At 39.6% G+C, this 24,010-nt stretch overlaps 1 protein-coding gene across 4 annotated transcripts in view; it reads right to left on the bottom strand.

Moving 5' to 3' along the window:
* The window catches only part of LOC105275426 (glutamate receptor ionotropic, kainate 2), a 127,215-nt gene that overhangs the window by 65,788 nt on the left and 37,417 nt on the right, over positions 1-24,010 (bottom strand). For all 4 annotated transcript variants that reach the window (XM_011332243.2, XM_011332240.2, XM_011332241.2 and 1 more), the window contains exon 4: positions 8,901-9,152. In XM_011332243.2, the coding sequence (XP_011330545.1) occupies positions 8,901-9,152 (252 nt within the window). The remainder of the gene's footprint in view (positions 1-8,900; positions 9,153-24,010) is intronic.

Genomic DNA, 24,010 nt, shown 5'->3' with positions numbered 1-24,010 from the left:
TCTTCGCCGTGTGTGATTTAGTCGCCGCGTGCACGACTAGAAACGTTTCGCGAGAGAGTCGTTCATAAAATTCTCATTATGACAGGGAGAAACGATTTTCTACGCGCGTAAGGGTACACCACGTGGCGCGGATATCTACGAAGGAGTTTCCGCGAAATATGACCGCGACCAAGCGTAATTTTCACGAAGCGCTGTTCTCCTTGCGGAGTCTTCGAACATTCTTGTAATTATCGTGTTATAACGCTCGAATCGTGCGAAGAATATCGCCGAAGTGCGCGATGAGAGGGGTAAAATCATTTAGAACACGTGGCTGAAATTAGGGGGGAGAGGGGATGGACCTACCCGGCGAAATTTGAAAATACGTGAGGAAAATTATCGATCTTTCTCATGACAATACTCGAGATACGTGAGGAAAATGACTCGCGGTGGTAGTCACTTGGTGGAGATTATTTAGAACACGTGAGAGAACTGGCTGACGGCCGATTAATGCAGGGGCCGTCGCAGATGGCTTCCTTAAAATTTGCAACGCGTGATAATAATGATAAGCAACGTTAATCAGAAGCATAAATAGTACTTAGTAATACTTGATAATATACAAATATTATCAAAAAAATAATTCAAATAATATATTAATAAATACTAAATTTTGAAAGAATCAATAACGCGAGTCGCGCGTTGACTGTTTCATACATAAATAAATGTATTACGTAGAAAAATATATTTTATAGAAATTTCAAATCTCTTTTATTTTATACTCGCGATTTTTGAACTTTATCAAAGATATTCGTATATCGTATATTGATAGCAAGATAAGCCTGAAGACCCTTGAAGTTTTCCGTCATATATGTCTTGCGGATCTCGGGAATACTGCTGAGCTTGTCACCTTCAGTGGTTATAAAAATACAACACGGCTGCACTCCTGATTTTGACGGATCTCACGTAAAAAGGATTTGACATTTTATGTTTAAGCTGGGAAACTTTACGAGGTGAACGTACTACAGAAGAAGAAGAAAGTCTGAGCGAAATATATTTCTCGGATCGAACACCGAAAATAAAGAATGCCATATGTGCAGTATAGAAGATTTCTTTACTTCCTTTAAAGTGTAGTGGCTTCTAATTATTGATATCATTTGATTGGTTTATTGTCAAAACTAAAAACAGAATGATTTCTTAAAAAGATATCTCCATTTTTCTAACAATATCTTCTAGCGAATTGTCGATAGTTAAAAGAAAATATTAAAGAGAAAAATACATCCACAATTTGATACATGTCTAAAACGACAAAGGCTTCTCTATTTATATTCACTGTAACAAGTCAATACTATCATGTTTCAATATTCATTGTCAAACCAATATTTCGTATTTCCATTATTTTAGATTTCCTCACGAGATATATTGTATATTCGCGATGTATAATGTATACATTCGACGATATTTGCGAGATATAAAAATCTTTCTGCAAAACAAGATGGAAGATACACGCCGAGGCAAAGATTTCTCTGCTTTTTTTCCACCCCTCTGCATCGAAATATAAAAATGCAGGGTCGTGCGTTCAGCATGACGATTCGTCCTTCCGCCAGCGACTCCATTATTCTGGAGGTTTCACGAGGAATGCGGATGGAGAGGAACGGCGACGATGGAGGATGGAGGGAATGACGCGGGAGGAAGGACACGGAGATGGCTGTTCGATGGGGTGAGAGAGTCTTGGAAGTTCCACAATAGACTGTGATGGGCCAGGTTGAAGGTTCATTGGCGATTCTTGAGACGTAAGGACACAGAATCAGGTCAACGGGACTACGAGGCAGTCTCGAAAACCGTTTTGGTCACTCAACTTTGCTATCTTTGCCCATTTTCCGCGCGAAGGAAAGTAACGCAAAGTACATCATGTTTCATCCTCCTATTAATTTCGCTTTTCTCTCTGCTTCTCCTTTTCATCGTACTTTTTTTCGGAGTGAATGCAGATTGAATTAATTATATCGCAGATTAGGAACCGACATCGAATTAACGTGAAACATTAATTCACGTGGTGGCTTTGCCTCGTGGCGTTTCGATAGACCTCGGCTGTAATTACGACGTTGGAATCCCGCTGTCGACTTTCCGCTGAATAATGTCTGGAGAAGCTCGAGCACGTAATTCAGTGCGTATAAAGAGCGGCGCGTGGAAGAATGTTCGTTTAATATCGTGGCATATTACTCCGCGTGATATTATCTCGTTATTTCAATCGGTACACTCTGCCAACGATTCTTCTTCTTCTTCTTTTTCAGCCCGGTGCAAATTTGACATCTCGCAATTTAATATAATATCCTCGCTGCGCAATTTAATGCTGATGCTTCTGATCAAATAAATAATGTTCGATATAATGGCAAAACATAACATTATCAAGAAGCGATACAGCATCTCGTTACAATTTACGACTAACTTACTAAAAATAGATTCGAGTCGTTAAAGGAAACGATAATTTGCCATTGTTTAAATGGTATCTAGTCTGTTTCAAGCGTCTTTAAACATACAATGCGAAGATGATGGCTTCAAATGGCACTGGTACGAGCGAGCTAAGTCATGTGTCTTGTCGGCGTAAAGTCAGACGGGCTAGATCGCACACTCACGATTTCTCTCAAGCTCGCCCTTAACATCGCAGCAGCTCCGTACATGCAGCAAACTTGCCGTTGATATTACGCTATGCCACGGACACAAGGCTTCATTGTGAAGTCTATTCGTTCTCTATGTGGTGAGGCGAATTATGCTGCGCGCGCTTATAATGCGAAGGGAGGTTTCTAATGCGTCGACTTGGTTCTGCTTATTCCTGCAGTATTCCTTATGCGCGAAAAAAACAATCTCAATTAAACTCAAAAAAATAAGTGCATGTTTACGAACAATAAATATTTTCATATTTTAAGTGTGCTAGATGCATGTTAGGAGGAATATTCATATTTATTCCATTCAGCGATGTTTTAGTCAAAATTTGTTTTTCTCTATTCGGATTATGTTCAGAAAATGTTATATGTAATGTAAATATATCGATTGATAATGGAATCAGTTAGTGCAATTTTTAATTCTTTATTTAAACTTTGAACTAAGTCTCGAAATAAAAGCGCTGAGAATTTTTACGCGCGTGCGATCACTCGAAATTCTCCTCGATATTCTCTGTGCGTGTTCTATACGAAATTCCATTTTCGTTCGAAATTGCAGAAAAGGCAAAGATGTTTGAACTTTTCGTGAAAGAACGGAATTGACATTCCGCACCGTGCTAGAGGCATACAAGGAATAACGATTATGGAATTCTTCAGTGATCTCCGTCAGCGCAGCAAGACATTTGAGACGTCTAATAATATGAAATACATTTATCCCTAAAAACCTTTTTAAAAAAAGAAAAAATATATACGCCAAGTACATAAAAACTCCCAACTTGTCAAAACTCAAAACTAAATATGAAATCAATAATTAATTAGCCAAGTATCTAGAAGCAATTTGAGTATTTTACCCAAACGTTTTCCATGCATACTCTCTTATCGTATGACGACATTGAAGTACTTGGCGTGCCCGAATCGCAGTGGTCATGTATTCTTGTAAATTTGTACAATATCTTGATTTGTATTGTATCTTGTATCTTCATGATTTTCAATAATGACTCGCAAATGATGTTGTGTCTCTTATAGGTAGGACAGGACGTTTTAATGTGATTCGGGCACGCCAAGTACTTCAATGTCGTCATGCGATAAGAGAGTATGCATGGAAAACGTTTGGGTAAAATACTCAAATTGCTTCTAGATACTTGGCTAATTAATTATTGATTTCATATTTAGTTTTGAGTTTTGACAAGTTGGGAGTTTTTATGTACTTGGCGTATATATTTTTTCTTTTTTTAAAAAGGTTTTTTAGGGATCTCACTCTTTTTTGTAAATTTTTAAAATTTGACTATATTTTAGTTTTACATTTTTTTGAACATATAATTAGTATTACATAATTTCTTTTTATATGTTTTATTATCAATTATTTTGCATGCTAACACGTACATCGTTCCGATGCAATTTGTAATAAGTTTTATTAAGAATAATCTTTTGATTTTTATATAATGTAAATAATTTATATATATTTTATACTTTTTTCTGTTTTGCTAACAAAATTTCTCTATGTAATTTACAATATTTTTATTATAACTTTAACAATATAACTTTACTTTCACATAAATAATTTTTACGAGTTTTATAATTTTATGCAATGAATGTGGTAGCGCTCGACGTTATGTAATGAAATTCGTGGTATTGGTGCTGTCAATCCCTTTCTCACTAACTAATATGACGTTGCACCACGTCGATGACGGCGACAACGACGACGACGACGACGACGACGACGACGACGTTGTACCACGTCGATGACGATGACGACGTTGCACCACATCAACGTCATCGTCGTCGTCGTCGTCGTCGATGTGGTGCAACGTCGTCGTCGTTGTTGTCGTCGTCATCGACGTGGTGCAACGTCATCGTCGTCGTCGTCGATGATGTTGCTTGCAATTACTTGCAATTTATGTCTTTATCGTGAAATAAAACATTTCCTATGTATCACATTTTTTAATAATTTTTAATAATTTTTTAAATAATTTTTAAGTAATTTTTTTATAGTATTTGCGATTTATATCTTTATCGTAAAATAAAACATTTCCCATGTATTATTAAAATAATTTTTACTTTATAATAAATTAAATCATGCATGTGTGAACAGCAGCTTGAGGGACAAAATCGCTTTGCATGTTTATGTGCGAACATGCGTACGTGAGTCTGAACCAGAATATGGAAACGGAAAACGGAACGTCACGATTCTAACGTACGATTATAATATCTCAGGATTGACTGCACCAATCTTATTCGAACTGGTCGCGATCGAAAGCTCGCATTCACATTTTATTATACAAGTGCCGTTAGATTTTTGATTACGGCTTTAATTCCTGAGATATTTTAATCATAAGTTGATATGACTTGTCAAATGGCATAAATTCCAGATAAGCTACTTGGTAGCGCGCGACGTTTACGCAATGAAATTGGTAACACTCAATATTATACAGTGACTCTCATTGTTCGGAACCTTATTTTTGATTATGTACTTGGCGTCGCAACGCTACCGCGTCGCTTGATATGTACATCTTACGCATATGCTTATGTATTTTGGAACAGAAAACTAATCAACATTCGCTAAGTGCATCAATCATTACGTTTTATTTCAAGATATATTCGAGGCAGTATTATTTGTATTTGAGATAAAATATTTTTATATACACTTACACAAATACTGGAATATTATAGAAGGACTTTCCTCACAATAAAAGTTTCCAATATAACTTACAATAAAGGGGGGTCGTATCAATAGATTATACATTCTGTATAGTGGTCCTTTCCCTTTCAAATAGATACATATAAAGATGAAAAATAAAGTGATATTAAATGTTTTCGGCATTAAGTTATGCGCATAAGAATGTGCTTGAAATTCTTGCGGGAGCTAAATTAGTGAACGCAAAGCGAGAATCCGCTGGCTGATTAGATGGGATGCAGCGATTCGAGAAACGCGCAAAGTGGATAGCGGTTGTTATTGGTCGTGCAAGTTTCCGCGTCGTCGCGAGAACTTCACGAGACGGAAAACGAGTAAAGTAATCGCGAATCGATATCAGCGGTCCTCTAAACTACTTGAAAGTTGAAAGGGATCTAGTGCCACGCTGTCTGGCTTCCGAGATCACCGTGAAACTCGCGGCGCCATTAGCTCGACAGTTGAACGATTCAATTTCGCGTACCGTCCGATGTTCATTTCCCGCCGTTGCAAATAGGTGATTTAAATTCGACTGAGTCGAATTATCCGCTTATGTCACGAAGCTGTAAAATAAAATAATGGATTCCTGTTAATCTCCTCAGATGTGCAACCGCGATAACAAAATTCAACACACGGATTGGCCCATAATTCACGCGGCATTCCGCAGCGGTCGTCACAGCGGTTGCCATAATCGGGGGTGCGGTCGAACGTTGATTCGACAGCTTCCCGGGAGAAGCCGTAAAGTCGACATTGAACCATACGAACGACATACTGCTGTCGCACCATGCCGTAACGATGTTCGATCCCACAGGAAAGGTGAAATTCCTCGGGACGAGTCGTGGGTTCGTAACGGCAAACATGCTCGAGACGTGTACGATTTCGCCAGCTTGGGTCCCTGTGCACCTCGCGGGTACATAGCACGCCGGAATTGAGAGTGGTGGAAACACGGAGATCCCGGAGTCCCGGTAAATCTCTCGAGGAATTCAGTGTCGACTGGGGAAAGGGATGGAACGCGCGAGCGAGGAGGGTGAAGTGGACGCGGACGCGGCGGAGACCAGATAGAGGGTCAGGCGCGTTCTAATCGGCTTGTACGTGTACTTCTGTGTACTCTCACAAACAGCTAAAGCTCGTTGTGGAAGGCCGGGAGATGTTTTTATCGAAGATGGTTAAATTCCGGGAAAATCCCGTAGAGACGCGGAAATGAAATTATCGGTACGGGAACAAAGTTGGATGAGAGAACTTAAGACGTTACCGTCCCCGACTGCATCCGTCCGTTTGCGTACGGTTTTCTACTATCAGCGATATCGTTTTGTTTTACTTTGCCGCACGCCATCGTGATATGTCGACGTCGCTTTTAATCGTGCTGCAATCGAATACTGTTATACGGGAATACGCAGGCCACGTGTACATAACGTGTTCGGTTAATTTGGTTACCAGCTCCATATCTATCGGGATTACGCTCTGGGTTTATTCAATATCGAGTGCATCATCGCGCATCAAATCTAACATAAAAGGGCTCGTGATTATATTGCGCGTAGCTAAATTAACAAATTGATACATCTGTCTCGCATTTCGTACTAATATCGTCCTATCATTCATTACGATTGCCATTGGTGTTACAAATTTGCATACGTGAACATTGCAAATTTGCATACATGAACATTATACCAATTTAAATCGCAAGATTCCTATACTTAATAAATTGCTTTCTACTAATTATCTTACTGCTAATTACTTTACTGCTAATATTTTCCAATCACATATCGATTACAATATTGATTTTTAATCATTTTATCGCGCAAATGCGCGAGTAATTCTTTCGTCAACGATAAAGTTGAACGTCTCAGCAATTGCAGCGATTTGTTTCGCGGCCAATTACGAGCAACCGCGATTTGCGAAAAACTACCTGAGGAGACGGAACATCCCATAAAATATCTCTGGCAATACGACAAATGCTTCTAGACGGCGGATTCTGCGACCGTCTCGCAAAGGATCACGTATCGCAGCAGCGAAACCCGTGGTGACGACTCACGTGCCGCGATAATCAGTCACAAGGAATATTCTGGCGTCGCGAAACGCATGTTTATGGCGTGCGATTCTTTTCATGTCGCTAGACCGTCGCCATTCCGTCCCGTCCGAAGGATTGCACCCCACCGACCACTCATCATCCCCTCGTTACTTCCGCCAAATTATGAGAAGCGCTATATGGACTTACCCTCGTTCGCGTTAGTGAACAGGAAAAGTCAGAGGAGCATCGAAAGCGTTGATGCTACAATTATGCTTGAAAATTCAAAAATAGCAGCAGAATCGGAAAATGAAGAAAATAGGAAAATCGGAAATTTGTTTCTTTATCTTAAAAATTCTGTTAAGTGGAGTATTAAATATGTGATTTATATCACACACTATATAATGATATTTAATATTCATTGAAATCTTCTTCAAAGTTGAAGCTTTAAAATGATTTTGCATTAAAATCTTTAATCTGTCATTGCGTTTGTTTTCGAAAGAGGATAAGTGTTTTGTTCAAACTGAATGTAACATCTTGCAATATCTTCGAACTATTTAAATAAGTCCATTATATATAAATTTATTAAAGTTATTGAACTGGATTATCGAGAATTCTTTTCCTGAGAATGAGCACGACGTTGTTGAATTTGGATTGATTCTACCTTCGTGCTAGATTTTACAAGTCGTTTAGTCACTAACTTTTTATTCCTTCCCGTCGCTTTTCCATCTAGATAAAGTATAATTTTAGCGAAAATAAGATAAATATCGTTCCGACACATTGTCTACTGCATGTACATGGATTCATGTGAAATACGATGGAACGTACTCATAGTTGCAAAAGAACTTTAAAACCGTCTATGTGCCAACGAGAACTTCAAACGAGATTTAAACTTCACTCGTTCAAATTTCATTCATTGTAGCATACTGCATTTTTTGCACACGAACAATAACAAAGCCCACATAAAAACGCTTTTGTTTTTTGTATAATGAATACCTTCACTTTAATTTAGCTTTGATTCCCACAAAACAAACGCAGCAATTTGCGTTAAAAAGATTCAAAGGAATCCGACAGAGAGATGGTGGTATTATTATTGGTTCTTGTGCGTTCTCGTTTATTGAATCGATTAGATTAGATAGACACGGTGTCGTTGAGGTCAGACGATGACGTTATAAATATGCATTTTCTTCGTGTATCGTTCGCAATAAAAAGCGCAAATGCGCCCACGGTGTATTTTTGTACAATAAAAGCACGCGCCGCTTCTTTCCCATCCTCGCATCAAGGATATCCGTCCGGCGAAATGAGAATTCTATAGCGTTCCTATTTATTTATGACCAGAACCGCACAGCGCGCCATTAGTGCGGCTTTATGCAACAATAGCGCACATTACATGTCCCGAGGAGCTTTACCGAGCGTAAAACAAATTTTGACAAACGGTCTTCCACATGCCGGTAAACACAGAGAAATTTGAGTTAGCGTAGAGAAACCGAAACGCGTTCAATTTTCACACGGCGAACGTTTCCGCTCGAGGATATCCATCATCGTGGATACGCGAAAGCGCTATCGACACTTGAGCATTAAGTTCATCATCACTCACCATGGTCGTCTTCGTAGATGATCGCCACCTTGGTCCAATTGAGGAACTCCATGACGTCCTGATAAGCGGCGTTGAGTAGACTTTGTGCGGGATAAAGATTAATGCTGAACTCTTTCGCCCCCGCGTCCAGGTCCAGCCTGGCCTCGAGATGTGGGATGTCGAGGGCATCACAGATGCTGTGTATGTGCTGCCCAAGAATCGGATCCGAAGGCCCGAAGACCGCCTGGACGCCGTATTTGACCTGCTGACATGCTGCAGACAAAAAGCGACACGCGTGTTTTAACACTATTAATTTTCGCAAATTAAATATTAAAGTGAGCGAAATGACAAATAGCTATGCTAACAATCTCTGCAGCGATTGCATTTAATCACTAATTTAAATTCGCATCAGTTTCATCACGCTTACATTAAAAGATAATAGCTCGATTTTCTCATAATACATTTAACAACATTTCACATAATAAGTTTATACAATGAGTTTAATTAATTTTAAAGTATTTAATTGCTGATGAATTGTGATTATTCAGATAATTACAGTAATCATACGAGCAATATTGCTCTTTTTCTCATTATGTATCAGTTAACGACGCTTAAAATGGCATTCTCCGTCATGTAATTAACGTTCGTTCATTCGCTCCGGTATCGTAACTCTCGAGATAGAAGAAAAACCGATTAAACCAAAATCACGAGTTCTGCTTGCGGCGCGGGCGGGGCGGTATCGGTATAATGATGCTGTATCACGGTCGATAAACCCAGTGCGACCAAGAAGTCCGCCGTAAGCTAACGCTAACACCGCATTAACGCCATGCTAAACGTAGGACACGATCGCGCTACACACTCACCCTTATGCTTCTCTCTCTCTTCAAGGGTTACTGCGCACGGGCATAAGTGCCGGTTTGTTGTACGTGCAGAATGACCGAAGCCGGAGCGTGCCGGCGCACCCGCTGGGTTATCTCCCTCAAGTTCCGGAAGTTGCCACACGTCCGGCCGGGGCTAGACGACCAACCGTCCCACCGATCGACCGACCAACCGACCAACCGACCGACCGACCAACCGATCCAAGTTATCTGAGCAAGAGCAACCTTCTCCGCCCGTCCGCAGGAACAACCCTCCCGCTGGTTGTTCCTTACGTCGCCGAGTTAATTTACGTTGTCGGGCAGACGGAAATCGATTTCCACGCTCGCGTCGCGACCCAAAGTTACACGTCTAAGCAACAAGGCAACGTTAGTTAGATCAAGTGCCACGAACGGGGAGTTTCGGTAAACGCGAGCGGTACTTCGCACTTTCGAATTGCTGACAACCTCCCCGCGGGATCGTGGTGCGACGGTGTTACAGTATGACGGTTGCCGCAAGGATGTTGAAAGTCGCGAGCGAGTTGCGACGCGGATGGACTAAACCGACGAACGTGCACGTGAGGTAAAATAGAGGTGCAGCAAACTAGAAAAATCGGAGAACGATCGGAGATATTATCCTCGACTTAACGAGGGCGGCGAAATCACGAACCTTTGGGTTACGGGGAATTTTTCTCGTGTAAATGGACACGATGCACACGACGGATAAACGGATAACGACGCCTGAGGATGTCGGTTGCCGGTAGTTACAGCGATCTACGCGAGATCCGAAAACGTTGGGTCATTTCGCGTCGGCAGATTAAGCCCGGCCGGACCAGTTACCTCCGATTATCACAGGGAACAGTGGAAAAGATCAACGAGAAGCTGTAAGCCGGCGAGTAATGGCTTCTCGCCCTGCGAGATAATGGGTTTTCGAGGTTCCATTATCATTCCACGCTGCGGCGACGATACCACCGTCATTATACAAGGATTACAACAATCTGGACGGTTCTGTTCTTTACAGTGCATCTCCTAATGGCGCGAGTGGACATGCTGATATAAAGCTGCCGGAAAGTTGCTGTATTTCATTAGTTTAATGAAACGTTCATACGGATTGCAAGATCTATTACAAGGGTGGTTTCAATATTAATCAGAATATACCGAGTGTCACTTGATCCCCGAACTAGAGTTTTATGAAATGTGAAATCTGTGAAATTCACTTCAATGTTTACCCGTGTAAAAAAATTTATAGGATCCTAAGTAGGACCCGATTAATTTTCCTCAATATTAATATGGCCCTAGAATGGTATGTAACAAATATTTTTTCGAGACCTTATAAGGAAATAATAAAAAATATAATATCTAATCGGGTCACGATGTGGCAATGATAGGGCATCCCTTTTTAGGACATCCCTATTTATTCCTTATAGGGGCCTTTACTTTCATATTAGGCCCTAACAATTTTCTGCACGGGTACTTTAATAGAAACATCGTAATGGATACATTTCAAGCTACTTATTTGAAAATATCTAGGAATAATGAAATCATGAATTTCAAAACCAATTTGTAAAATCATGAGCTTAGATATATTGCGGAAATTCATGTTATCCGTATATATATATTCCATCCGTATGTGAATGTATTTGTTTAATTTATTCATTTAATTTATATTTATTTCATTTACGTTCCACACAAATCTAATTTGCATCTGGATATGGCTGCGGTACTTATGTCTATGGTTTTTGAATACGGCTGGCTTCTTGTGCCGTCTCAATTTACTCGATAAATTTGCACAGATTGTTAAACCATGGCCAGGCATGTGAGAGATTAAATGGCAGAGCTCAAAATAAACTTTCGGTTGACTCATGCTGAAGTTCAAAGCATGAACCGTAGAAAAATCAAGTTGGCTGTAAACGAGTTCCACTCTCGAAAGCAAACGAGATTTAATCCGTTGCTTAATGGGGTGATCGTTAGCCCGACAAACGCACTTTTGCTCTTTTCCTCTCTCTCTCTCTTTCTGTATATATATTCTCTTTTTTTTTATTGAAGTACCTTGCCTCTGCAAGGGAACAACTTTCAACGAAGTACGTTTAGCAAATAAAATTCCGTCCGCCTTTAGCTCGCTTTCCTAGTTTATGCGTCCGCGATAAATTAAGTTTCATTTTTTTAAATATTCGTGCAACCGGTTTCTTATCAATTCAATCGATTCTCGTCTCGCACGATAGGAGCGGTTAACGGATAGCTAAATAATATAGAAATAAAATGTTACAAAGCGGAAGCGAGCAACTAGAGCACGCGGAAAAATTATATTCATAGAAGCGGAGAAGAAGAACCAAAGAGATTTTTTGATCGTTAGTGCAGAACAAATGCGTTTGGTCTCTATGCAGACTATGAAAGAACGTGTGTGCGGTTCAAATGTGGGTGCTTCAAACCATTACATTTCAGTTACAAATTTTTTAACTTAGACTTATTTAATAAACACTTAGAATTATTTAATAAAAATTTTGTTTCTGTTTCAACATTTCATCTAGAAAAAATGCTGTTCGACTTATCTCGTAATGAAATTTCGTCTGTTCTCTCTCGACCATTTACCGTTTTCAGTTTAACTGGCATTTCGTTTATTTTTTAATATCCGTACATTCGATCCTCTCTCAATCCATTGTCAAGAGAAGACAGAAAGAATGTCGAGCAGCGTTGCGCGATGGAAATGGAGATGAGAGCAGATGGGACAGAAAGCGGAAAGTAAAGGGACGTTAGTGGGCAGCTGAATAGCAAGGAAATAAAATGCGCGTCGAAAAATGGAAGCGGACAAGTACTGCAAGGCAGGAGGTACGTAATGGTGAATATAATGCTGGAATACAGGATCGCCAAAGAGACGGGTAAGAAATAATGCGATGATGCTCGATCCATCAACGCTCTTTCCACTTCGTTTTGTTGCACCGTCTCTTCACGTCAAGTATATTATATTTCGTGAGAAATAACTATAAAATCGATATGTGTATGCATGTGTTAGAATACAGAAAGCTATTAAATCATGAATAAAAATGTAATAGCTTTCCAGTTATTGCTCATACTGCAGCATTCTTCTTCACTCAATAGCACTCTTTTTCTACGTATACGATTGTTATAAACGTGAAAATAGCGGAGCGCTTTATGACATTAGTGGTCTTTTTATATCGAGGAACAATCGTTTTAAAAGCATTGTCGATATCTTTATACAGTACTATCTTTTATGGAAAATCAATACGTCGAAACTCAAAGTATGAACAGCAGAAATTTCAACAAAGGTAAGGTTTCGTTATCCGCGTACTTCTGAAGTTTACTTCGCGAAAACTTCTTCGCGTCCGACGCGACGTTAATTACGCGAACAGACTTCTCTTGAATTTTCGAATAAGAGAAAATGATCTGTAAATTTACGTAAGAAACAGTGGCCTGAAAAATGGCACAATGCGGGTGATCGTATACGTAATGAAGTAAATATCGTTTCGATATGTAGTCGCTCGAACGGAAATATCAAACTTGTTACGAACGAGTATACGTACTTCATGTGTGACTCGATATTCTACCAGTAGAAAAAAATTTGTTTCCTCGCGTGCACACGGTTCTGCAGCCCGTACGGCACACACGTATACACCAATATTTCTCGTGTGCGATACATCCGCGATCGGCAAAACCATATATAAGTCTGACATTTTATTGCTCTCGTGTCCGGTATCCTGCTAAGAGAAACTCGAAGGATATAAAGCGAGACGAGAGAAAGCGAAAAAGTCTCGAAACTTATTTGCCAGCAATTGTATCAGACGATGCAATAATCGAAATTTCGGCACTTTATGGTCCCGCCGGATATTTATTAGTTCTCTAATTATTTCTGATACAAAATGCGGTGAATACATACAATAGCGGTGCACAAGTGAGATATATTTACATTTCCCCACATAAGAGTTTCCACTAAAACCGACATATTTTGCAGGAATTGAATTATGAATGGAGTTTACCGCTATGCTATAAATTCCGAATGAAATAAAACACACTTAGCTCTGTGCCATGCTGTAAAATATGGATCTTTTTACTACTTTCGAAGCAGTTGATAATAACTCCAAGGACTAGTCGTTCACTAGTCATGAAATGCGAGACGTACAAACAATACGGATAAATGCAAGATAGATATAGTGCAAATGTACGTCTCTAAAACAAAGACGTATTTTCAAACATTACGAGAAAATTGTAAAATTCATGAAGCTCCGCTAATCTTATCAGGTTTATGATATTCGTAATGCGAGTAATGCGCAAGCTATACGTGATAGAAAAGAGAATTTATTATACACAGAAATTGAATATACATAAAGTAATAAATACATTAATTTATATATCTGTATAATGACATAAATATTGCATGCTACAAAATAATATGTTAAATTTATTATTAGAGATAAGCGAATAAATCGGTTATGCTGCTATGCAAATGTATTCGTTTCGCACGTTTCGCATCAGAAATTTGTACAGCACTAGTGACGTGTAGTTATTCGCGAAATGTTGATGGTCTCTTTCTTCCTTCTCTGACTTATCCCATCAAAGTAGTTGTTGTTCTCCCATTCCAACTAATCGAATCGACTTATTTCCCTGCGGTTCCTCATGGATGTCGGTTACGTTCCAGAGTTTCGAACTGTAACTTCGCCGCAGCACCACTTCATTTCGTCGAATCTAACTTGATACTGCCGTCGACACTAGTCAATGCAATCGCACGGTTTACGCCGATTGATCCAGAGACATAGTTGAGCAGCCTGAATTCGCTCATGTTAGTAATTATATTAGGTATCAATTGGGAGAGTTTTAAAGCACCAAGTAAGTGGCGTTTTATCGATCCTAACTCGGATCGCCGTTTCGGTGACCTCCAGTGTGAAAAATCAAGTAAGTGACGTTTTATCGATCCTAACTCGGATCGCCGTTTCGATGACCTCCAGTGTGAAAAATCCAATTAGTCGATAGCGCGATCGGGCCAATAAATATATAATATACTTTATCTATTATTGCTATATATAATTCAGCTTTATTCGTTTCCATCTGACGGTTTTATCTCTGCGCTTAGTTCATTAATTCTTATCTGTCAATCTGTTAACGCTTAAAGGTACTCGGAACGACGCACAGTGGAGTATTTGTATGAAAAAGTTGATCAAAAGTCAATTTCTTCAAAATTATTCTTGTTCTATATGAATGACTGTCGGAGACAGTTAAATACCTACGAAACTGAAAGCCGATATTCTTATGTAGGTTTATAATTTTGAAAGTAATATTCAGTAATGTAATTCTTTGCGCTCTCAATGTCAAACTCAAAGGATTTAGTTGTACTTCAGGGTCCGTCCCTGTAATGTTTTTTGAATGAAATGAAAGAGTAATCTAACCGGATATAATATCAAAAAAAATTAGCCGCAGAAAACCGCAGATTGTGTTAACCCTTTGAGGCATAGTGGTATGTATACGTACCATCTATTTATTCTCACATTTTCATGAAATATTTCATATAAATAAACCCCCGTATATAAATTTTTATGTGATTCGGATTTTCTGAAAAATGCGTGCCTCAAAGGGTTAACACTATAACTTATAACTATTATAATATAATATAACATTATAAATCCTTATAATCAGCATATATATCATTATTAGCATATTTTAAACCCATATTCATCAAAAAATAATTTTTATCAACTTTTTGATACAAATACCCCACTGTGCGACGTTCGTTTTATTGTCGTCACGTGAATTTGTCGAGAGATCGAAACACGATAAACGCTCGAGAATCCATAGTGCGCACGGAACGTTTCAAATGAGATTCCAAGTTACGTTCGCTAGACGGATTCATTGCACGAAGGGCAATGTTGGCGATCCCTATTTCAAGGGCGCAGTCTCTGGCATCTCCGGATGGTAGTAAATTGGAAAGCGAGATCGATAGCGGTGCGGAGAGGGCGGATGGCGCGTATTTTCGCCAGCATGGACCAGGGACGAAACGAGGGAGGGTCGCTCGCAGACCAGGGGATGTCCGGAACTGCGGTGAAAATAAGAGAAGGCGAAAGCGAGCAGTGGAAACGAGCCAGCTAGCCGGCTAGCCAGGGAGCCAATCGTATCTGAATTTGTTTACGACGACAGCGCACTGTCGAAAAAGTTTCTGTGGCTGACGTCGACGACGTTCACGAGAAATACGAAAGTTAACCCCCTTTTTAACGAGGCTCCCTGCCGGAGTCAGCGTTATGGCGCCGAAGACTCGAAATGAAATGCTGTCTCGCGCTCGCCATTCCCGCCACGAATTCAACGAAAATCAATTATGATTCGAGAGGATCGAAGACTCCACCGGGATCATCCGGAAGGTCGATTTCGTTTCGAATAAATCCGTATAAGTATCACGGGAAGAGGGGTTCTCGGAGATTCGGCAGATGAGATCCGCGGTGATCCATACGATCGAGTTAACGGTTGTCCGGCCGCACAAAAGGCCGCCAGGATTCGCGTAGGTACGTCTTCCCACGGGGTATCGAACAATAAATCGGCAGAGGAGCATCGCGAATGGACACTGATAGTCCCGTCGTGGTGCACAATGAACCCCGACAAGACTATCGATGCCTATCCGCGAGTGCCAGGTGCTTCTTTCTGACTGTAGCGCTCGGGAGAGCCCTCATTCTACGCGATGACCGCGGACTATTCGCCAGCCTCGACGAAAAACTCGATCGTCGAGATTGTCACGAGGTGCCCCGATACGTTATGAGCTTGGCCGCCAGCCACGTAAGACCTTCCTTCTCGTTCACCGTGCCAATGCGCTCGCAGTGATGAATTTAACCGACGACTCGGTTATCTGGAATTGCGCGCGAACAGAGAAGGGAGAACTCGGCGATCTTAATTTCGCGAGCGAGATAAGACGGCTGCGTTTAAATCAATGACGCGCGAATGCTCGAGATAAAGCTGTAAGTGTAAAAAAGGGAGTCGTCGTTACGTGCGATTATGCTCCTTTCTTACATCGCGCGGTGCTTTACGAATCTGGCCGACTGCCGTTGAAGTATTATACGTCGTCGGGTAATTAGAGCGGCGTCTTACATAATCCGGTAGCGTGAATACTCACGTAGAATCGGCGTTAATAAGCGGGTCGTGAGGCGGAGTAGCGATAACGTAAATCATTAATAAAATCACTTTCGGAGGTACTGAAATCATCAATTGAGGATGTGCGATATACGAGCCGCTTCATTTAGCTTTACGGCCTTCACGCTTAAGGGATAGCGCGTTAAAGAAACGAGGAATCGCTCCGAGAGCTAACAGTCTTCCGCTAACCCATTTTTTTGCTTCTGAAATTACGACATTGTATTTTAGAAATATTAAAGCAACTGCTGCAATCTCAACGAGAAATTGCGAGAAGGTTAGCACTGAGTTATTACGGGGGAGTGCGACGTGAAAATGTGAATAGCCGGACTTAGACTCATAATTATTCCGTGCTCGTAAAAAGGTCTTGCCGGGTCATTGCCAAGGCATTCTCTCGAGACGTAATAGATTTAAGGTGCTCTAAAGGAAAGTGTCTCCGGTTCCTTGCCAGAAAGAGAGAACCGAGAGACCGCTGCTTGATATATCGATATCGATGTAGTCGCTTAGCAACGATAATCGTAACGTTGGAATTTTTTTCTTTTGAGAAAGAGACACCTCTTACCTCTATCGAAAACATCGTTACATTATTTCGTCATACTGCACATCTTTTACATCTATTTTTCTATCATATACTTTTCTACCATACCAAATTTAATATTGCTGACGCACTTATGCTGATACATCGTCATGTTATTTTTCTCCACTGCACACATTTTTATTTTGCAAAGTTTGCAAACCCATTGAAGATTAACTTTTCAATAAACTGGATCAAGAGTGCTGCTTTGTGCCGCGCAGAGTATTTACTTATAGTTACAACAGTATGCAAAAATAAAGCTACTTTCGTGTTTCATACTCCGTTCTATATTCCACCCCAAGTATTTTTGAATTTGCAACTATCCCTCTACGAGGATTACTATCCTCTACGAGGATGCATCTACCTGCAGGGCCTACGGATATATTTGTTCAAGCATTTGCGACTCGAAGAACGCAAGTACCCGAGCGTTTTATGACTGAGCAAAACGGTAGGAGTTTTCGCAGTGACTTTATATCGTAGCAGTTAGCAAACTTTAGTTTCTCGAGAGGTAATGCGGAGGCGTATCATTTTATCGTGCCTGGTGCATCGCATAACGAGCAGCCTTATTGACGGCAGTCTCCCTCTTTCATATTCCTTTAAATATGTATACCAACTGAAACCTTAACAATCGCGCGGCGTCGAGCATACTTTAAAGAAACATCGTATGCTAATTGACTTTGCAATTTTTTGCGAGAGTGGTTTCTGCGGTAACAATTTATTTTTGTCGACATCCAGAAAAAGGAAGAGCAAAAGATGGAAAAAAGAGAGATGCACACATTCCTTTCTCACACTGATGCACAGGTCGACAACGAGATTACAGCGGTTCATTAAAGTTTCAAAGTTCCATCTCATTCGATCGTTTAGCATAGATGCGCATCGTGTGTGTGAAGCTGGCGTATCATTTCGCGGAAAATCATTACTTATTGAGAGTTCTGACTCCCTTTTTAATAGTTCTAGAGTTCCTGGTAGGTTAAACACATAGTTCTGGCCATTAAAGCGAAAAAATCGCATAGTGCAAAGTGAGACGCCAACTTCACGCAGCGTCTCACTTTGTCCTGCGACAGTTTCCGCCATAATTCCGGCTAGATTTTAAAAGATCTACAGTTCTACATGAGTTCTAGAAAGAGTTCTAGCGAAAAACATTTTTTTTCATCTTTTTATAATTAAAGATGATATAACTAAAAAATGTTTAAGGGAATGACGACTGGTTAATTTCAGAGAGTTCTGTGCTTTATGAAATATTTCTCGTGTCGTTCTGAACATATTTAACCATTTTCCAAAAAGCTCTGACCGCAAACATTAACAATTATTTAATAAAAAATTTTTATCGTCCGAGAAAGACGTATCTACGGAGATATATGTGAGACGCTGGTCGATTTTCGAGAGTTCTGCTTATTCTAAAACAGTTCTCGTATAGTTCCGGACATGTGCAATACCTTTCCAAAGAGTTCTGACAGGAACAACGATTAGAAAATTTTTGAAAAAATTATTTCACCCGAAGAGTGGACGTTTTCGACTTTACCAGTGAGACGCTGGTTGATTTTCGAGAGTTCTGCTTATTCTAAAACAGTTCTCGTATAGTTCCGGACATGTGCAATGCCTTTCCAAAGAGTTCTGACAGGAACAACGATTAGAAAATTTTTGAAAAAATTATTTCACCCGAAGAGTGGACGTTTTCGACTTTACCAGTGAGACGCTGGTTGATTTTCGAGAGTTCTGCTTATTCTAAAACAGTTCTCGTATAGTTCCGGACATGTGCAATGCCTTTCCAAAGAGTTCTGACAGGAACAACGATTAGAAAATTTTGAAAAAATTATTTCACCCGAAGAGTGGACATTTTCGACTTTACCAGTGAGACGCTGGTTGATTTTCGAGAGTTCTGCTTATTCTAAAACAGTTCTCGTATAGTTCCGGACATGTGCAATACCTTTCCAAAGAGTTCTGACAGGAACAACGATTAGAAAATTTTTGAAAAAATTATTTCACCCGAAGAGTGGACGTTTTCGACTTTACCAGTGAGACGCTGGCCGAAATGTCGGAGTTCTGGCTTTCCTAAAATACTTTTCGTATAGTTCCGCACGTACTTATGAATTTCCTAAAGAGTGCTATGCACCAGCGACATTGCACAATTTTTAAAAAAAGTTAAAACTGCTCGAAAACTGCATTTTAAGACAGAAAAGTGTGAGACGCTGGCCGCACTGTCGGAGTTCTAGCTTCCTTAAATATTTTTCGTATAGTTCCGAAGGTACTTATGAATTTCCTAAAGAGTTCTATGCACCTCTCATACATAGCACTCTGTAGAAAAATCATAAGTACGTGCGGAACTATAAAAGTATTTTAGGAAAGCCAGAACTTCGACATTTCGGCCAGCGTCTCACTGGTAAAGTCGAAAACGTCCACTCTTCGGGTGAAATAATTTTTTCAAAAATTTTCTAATCGTTGTTCCTGTCAGAACTCTTTGGAAAGGCATTGCACATGTCCGGAACTATACGAGAACTGTTTTAGAATAAGCAGAACTCTCGAAAATCAACCAGCGTCTCACTGGTAAAGTCGAAAACGTCCACTCTTCGGGTGAAATAATTTTTTCAAAAATTTTCTAATCGTTGTTCCTGTCAGAACTCTTTGGAAAGGCATTGCACATGTCCGGAACTATACGAGAACTGTTTTAGAATAAGCAGAACTCTCGAAAATCAACCAGCGTCTCACTGGTAAAGTCGAAAACGTCCACTCTTCGGGTGAAATAATTTTTTCAAAATTTTCTAATCGTTGTTCCTGTCAGAACTCTTTGGAAAGGTATTGCACATGTCCGGAACTATACGAGAACTGTTTTAGAATAAGCAGAACTCTCGAAAATCAACCAGCGTCTCACTGGTAAAGTCGAAAACGTCCACTCTTTGGACGAAATAATTTTTTCAAAAATTTTCTAATCTTTGTTCCTATCAGAACTCTTTGGAAAGGCATTGTACATGTCCGGAACTATACGAGAACTGTTTTAGAATAAGCAGAACTCTCGAAAATCAACCAGCGTCTCACTGGTAAAGTCGAAAACGTCCACTCTTCGGGTGAAATAATTTTTTCAAAAATTTTCTAATCGTTGTTCCTGTCAGAACTCTTTGGAAAGGTATTGCACATGTCCGGAACTATACGAGAACTGTTTTAGAATAAGCAGAACTCTCGAAAATCAACCAGCGTCTCACTGGTAAAGTCGAAAACGTCCACTCTTTGGACGAAATAATTTTTTCAAAAATTTTCTAATCTTTGTTCCTATCAGAACTCTTTGGAAAGGCATTGTACATGTCCGGAACTATACGAGAACTGTTTTAGAATAAGCAGAACTCTCGAAAATCAACCAGCGTCTCACTGGTAAAGTCGAAAACGTCCACTCTTCGGGTGAAATAATTTTTTCAAAAATTTTCTAATCGTTGTTCCTGTCAGAACTCTTTGGAAAGGTATTGCACATGTCCGGAACTATACGAGAACTGTTTTAGAATAAGCAGAACTCTCGAAAATCGACCAGCGTCTCACATATATCTCCGTAGATACGTCTTTCTCGGACGATAAAAATTTTTTATTAAATAATTGTTAATGTTTGCGGTCAGAGCTTTTTGGAAAATGGTTAAATATGTTCAGAACTACACGAGAAATATTTCATAAAGCACAGAACTCTCTGAAATTAACCAGTCGTCATTCCCTTAAACATTTTTTAGTTATATCATCTTTAATTATAAAAAGATGAAAAAAAATGTTTTTCGCTAGAACTCTTTCTAGAACTCATGTAGAATTGTAGATCTTTTAAAATCTAGCCGGAATTATGGCGGAAACTGTCGCAGGACAAAGTGAGACGCTGCGTGAAGTTGGCGTCTCACTTTGCACTATGCAATTTTTTCGCTTTAATGGCCAGAACTATGTGTTTAACCTATCAGGAACTTTAAAACTATTAAAAAGGGAGCCAGAACTCTCAATAAGTAATGATTTTTCGCGAAATGATACGCCAGCTTCACACACACATGCGCATCGTATCTCGTTTTATTGTTCTTTAATTCGCTAGTTTGTTAATTTGCTGGCTAGAAATTAATTGACAGTGATAGTAGCATCTAAATGTCTCTAATAAATCTGTTAATAAAACCAGTTATTGTATGTGTGTACACGTATACAGTTTTCAACTTTTGTTATTTATTATTACAAATAGCAATGTTATTTTATATCATATTGTGCCTCAAAATCGTATTTTAACAGTGCAGCGTGCAATTATCTTGAAATATTTAATGCTGTTGTGCTGTGTGATGTGATGTCTATTTATTATTAGCAATGGTATTCCAGCTATTCCAATAAACACTTTACATGCGCAACATGTGGTTATCTTAAAATATTCAAGGCCAATCTGCTGTGCGAATATCACTATTCATGATATTTGGTATTGTAAGCAACTGTATTAGGCAAACTGTATTAGCTACTTTTACTAATAAAAGTGTATATTCTCGAAAATATTTAAAAAATGTGGATCTCTCTCTTTAAACGCTTGTAGGAAATTGTGAGCTGTTAATCATATTTCTTACACTTACGTCGTCTGTATCAATGCGTCTTTATCATGGAAATATTCATTATGTCTAACAACTTTGCAGTAAGGACACCTTTCATTTGCAAGTACAATCAGTCTCTCCTTGCTTGCGTCGCGCAGAGTATCGCCATGATCGAAGTTTGGAATTGTCGAACTTTCACGACAGCATTGCTTTTCTTGCTCTAAGCGGGTGATTTCTCATCTGTGAAGTTTACTATCTGTCGAAATCCGACACGATCAATAAATTTTCTAAGTAATTTTCATCATAAAATCTCTCGATGTTTGTCCATCAACTAAACGACTAACCGAGTGTGTACGAAGAAATGTAACAAAAATCATATTTATTCGATAATATTATTCGAATTCAAGTAATTCAAGTAATGCAATAGGTAGCTACGTAAATCTATTACAGAGGATTTATTTCTAATAGAAATAGAGTAATAAAATTATTTCATGTAAAAATAAAAGTATCTAGAGCTTTTAATGGAAGGAAATATTTTTTACGAAAAATCCACATAAAGTACAAAAGAGGAGAAAGTTTTAAGTGCAATTCTGGGATAATAGATAAAATTCTAGTTTCGTGAGAATAGTAAAAAATTGTGCGTGTTAGAAATAATAAGTAATAAAAATAAAAGAAAATTCATTTAAAGATAAAACAAGAATAATATAAATTAAAATTAAATTTTAATGTATATAATGTATTTAATGTATATGATATCTTTTACAACTATTATATGCTTTTAATATCATTAATTATTATTAATATCATGAGAAAACTCAACGTGATATTTCTGCAATGCCTGTATGTATTGTAATAACGTAAATATTATATTCATACGTATATAGGAAAATACGTAAATATATTACTACATAATCGTCCACTTCACGTTCTAAACGTGAGTGTAGACTAGATCCACTAGATACTTTGTGAATTCACAGAAACAAATGAATCAGTGGTGCAACAGCGACAAAGACGCAAGCACATTGTTTCGACGGAACAATATGTGTTCTGGCACCTAAGGATGTCCGGCGCTTGTTGGTCCTCTTTTCAGCTCCGTTAACGAGGATCAACCGGTTTGTCCTTTGATGTCGTAATTCTCCCGGACGGATCCCGGGCCATCAGGTCCGTTCAATCAGAGTAATTGCGCGTTAAATCTCTTTGCTCGTCGTTGAATCAATTTTGCACTGTCTCGAGCACCTTTGTATTAAATATCTCCGTGGCTATGGTGTTTCTCCGTAACTCGCTTCTCTCACGCGACTTCGATGCTGTTCGATTAGTCAGCTGAGAAGAATGGGAGATTTAACCGTCATTCGCTCGTTTTTTTAGCGATTTAGAATGTCACCATTCATCATACCAAAGCCACATTAGAAGGATATGATACGAATATCATAATTTTTCATACGACGCTGTCTTTCCTGATTAATAGAATGCTTCAGCAGCGATCGTTATTTCGAAAGATTTACAACGTAGATACGACAGAATTCGAATAAATCTTTTATTTCCAATGATTGCGTGCATACTGCACGCTATGTACACTGTGAAATTGAGAAAGCCTGTGCTGCGAGAGCGTAATGATATTAGGTGAATACGTATCGACGCTCGCGCGCGCTTTTAAATCTCCCCGCAAAGTGCGGCAGCGCTTTCAAGGCTCCTGCTACCCCTGCCTGGCCAGAGGGAAAAAATTTCCTCAGCAAATTCCCAACTGAATTTGTTAGGTGTGCGACGTGAAGGGGAGATTGGAGGTACGGCGAGGGACGTATGCGCGTCTACGTATTTCGCATGTCTTCCGCGTGCGGTCGCATCCCGACGAACCACCACGCACCCGACTCGAAGCGTCTGCTTCGTTTCTTCGTTTCGATATTGGTTTCGCGCTGTGTATCGCACCAGTTTACGTTTCCTCCCGCCTGGTTCCTCCATTCCACTTTGCCAACTCGCGCCAACCACCCCGGCCTTTTCCCTGCCACCCCAGTCTTCTCGATTCGCGCAGCTTCCGCGCCGGAATGAAAACCGACCAGCAAGGAGGATGCG

This window comes from Ooceraea biroi, chromosome 3 (genome assembly GCF_003672135.1).
Source record: "Ooceraea biroi isolate clonal line C1 chromosome 3, Obir_v5.4, whole genome shotgun sequence".
In the NCBI taxonomy this organism is placed as follows: domain Eukaryota; kingdom Metazoa; phylum Arthropoda; class Insecta; order Hymenoptera; family Formicidae; genus Ooceraea; species Ooceraea biroi.
This window is presented reverse-complemented; position numbering and strand designations above follow the sequence as displayed.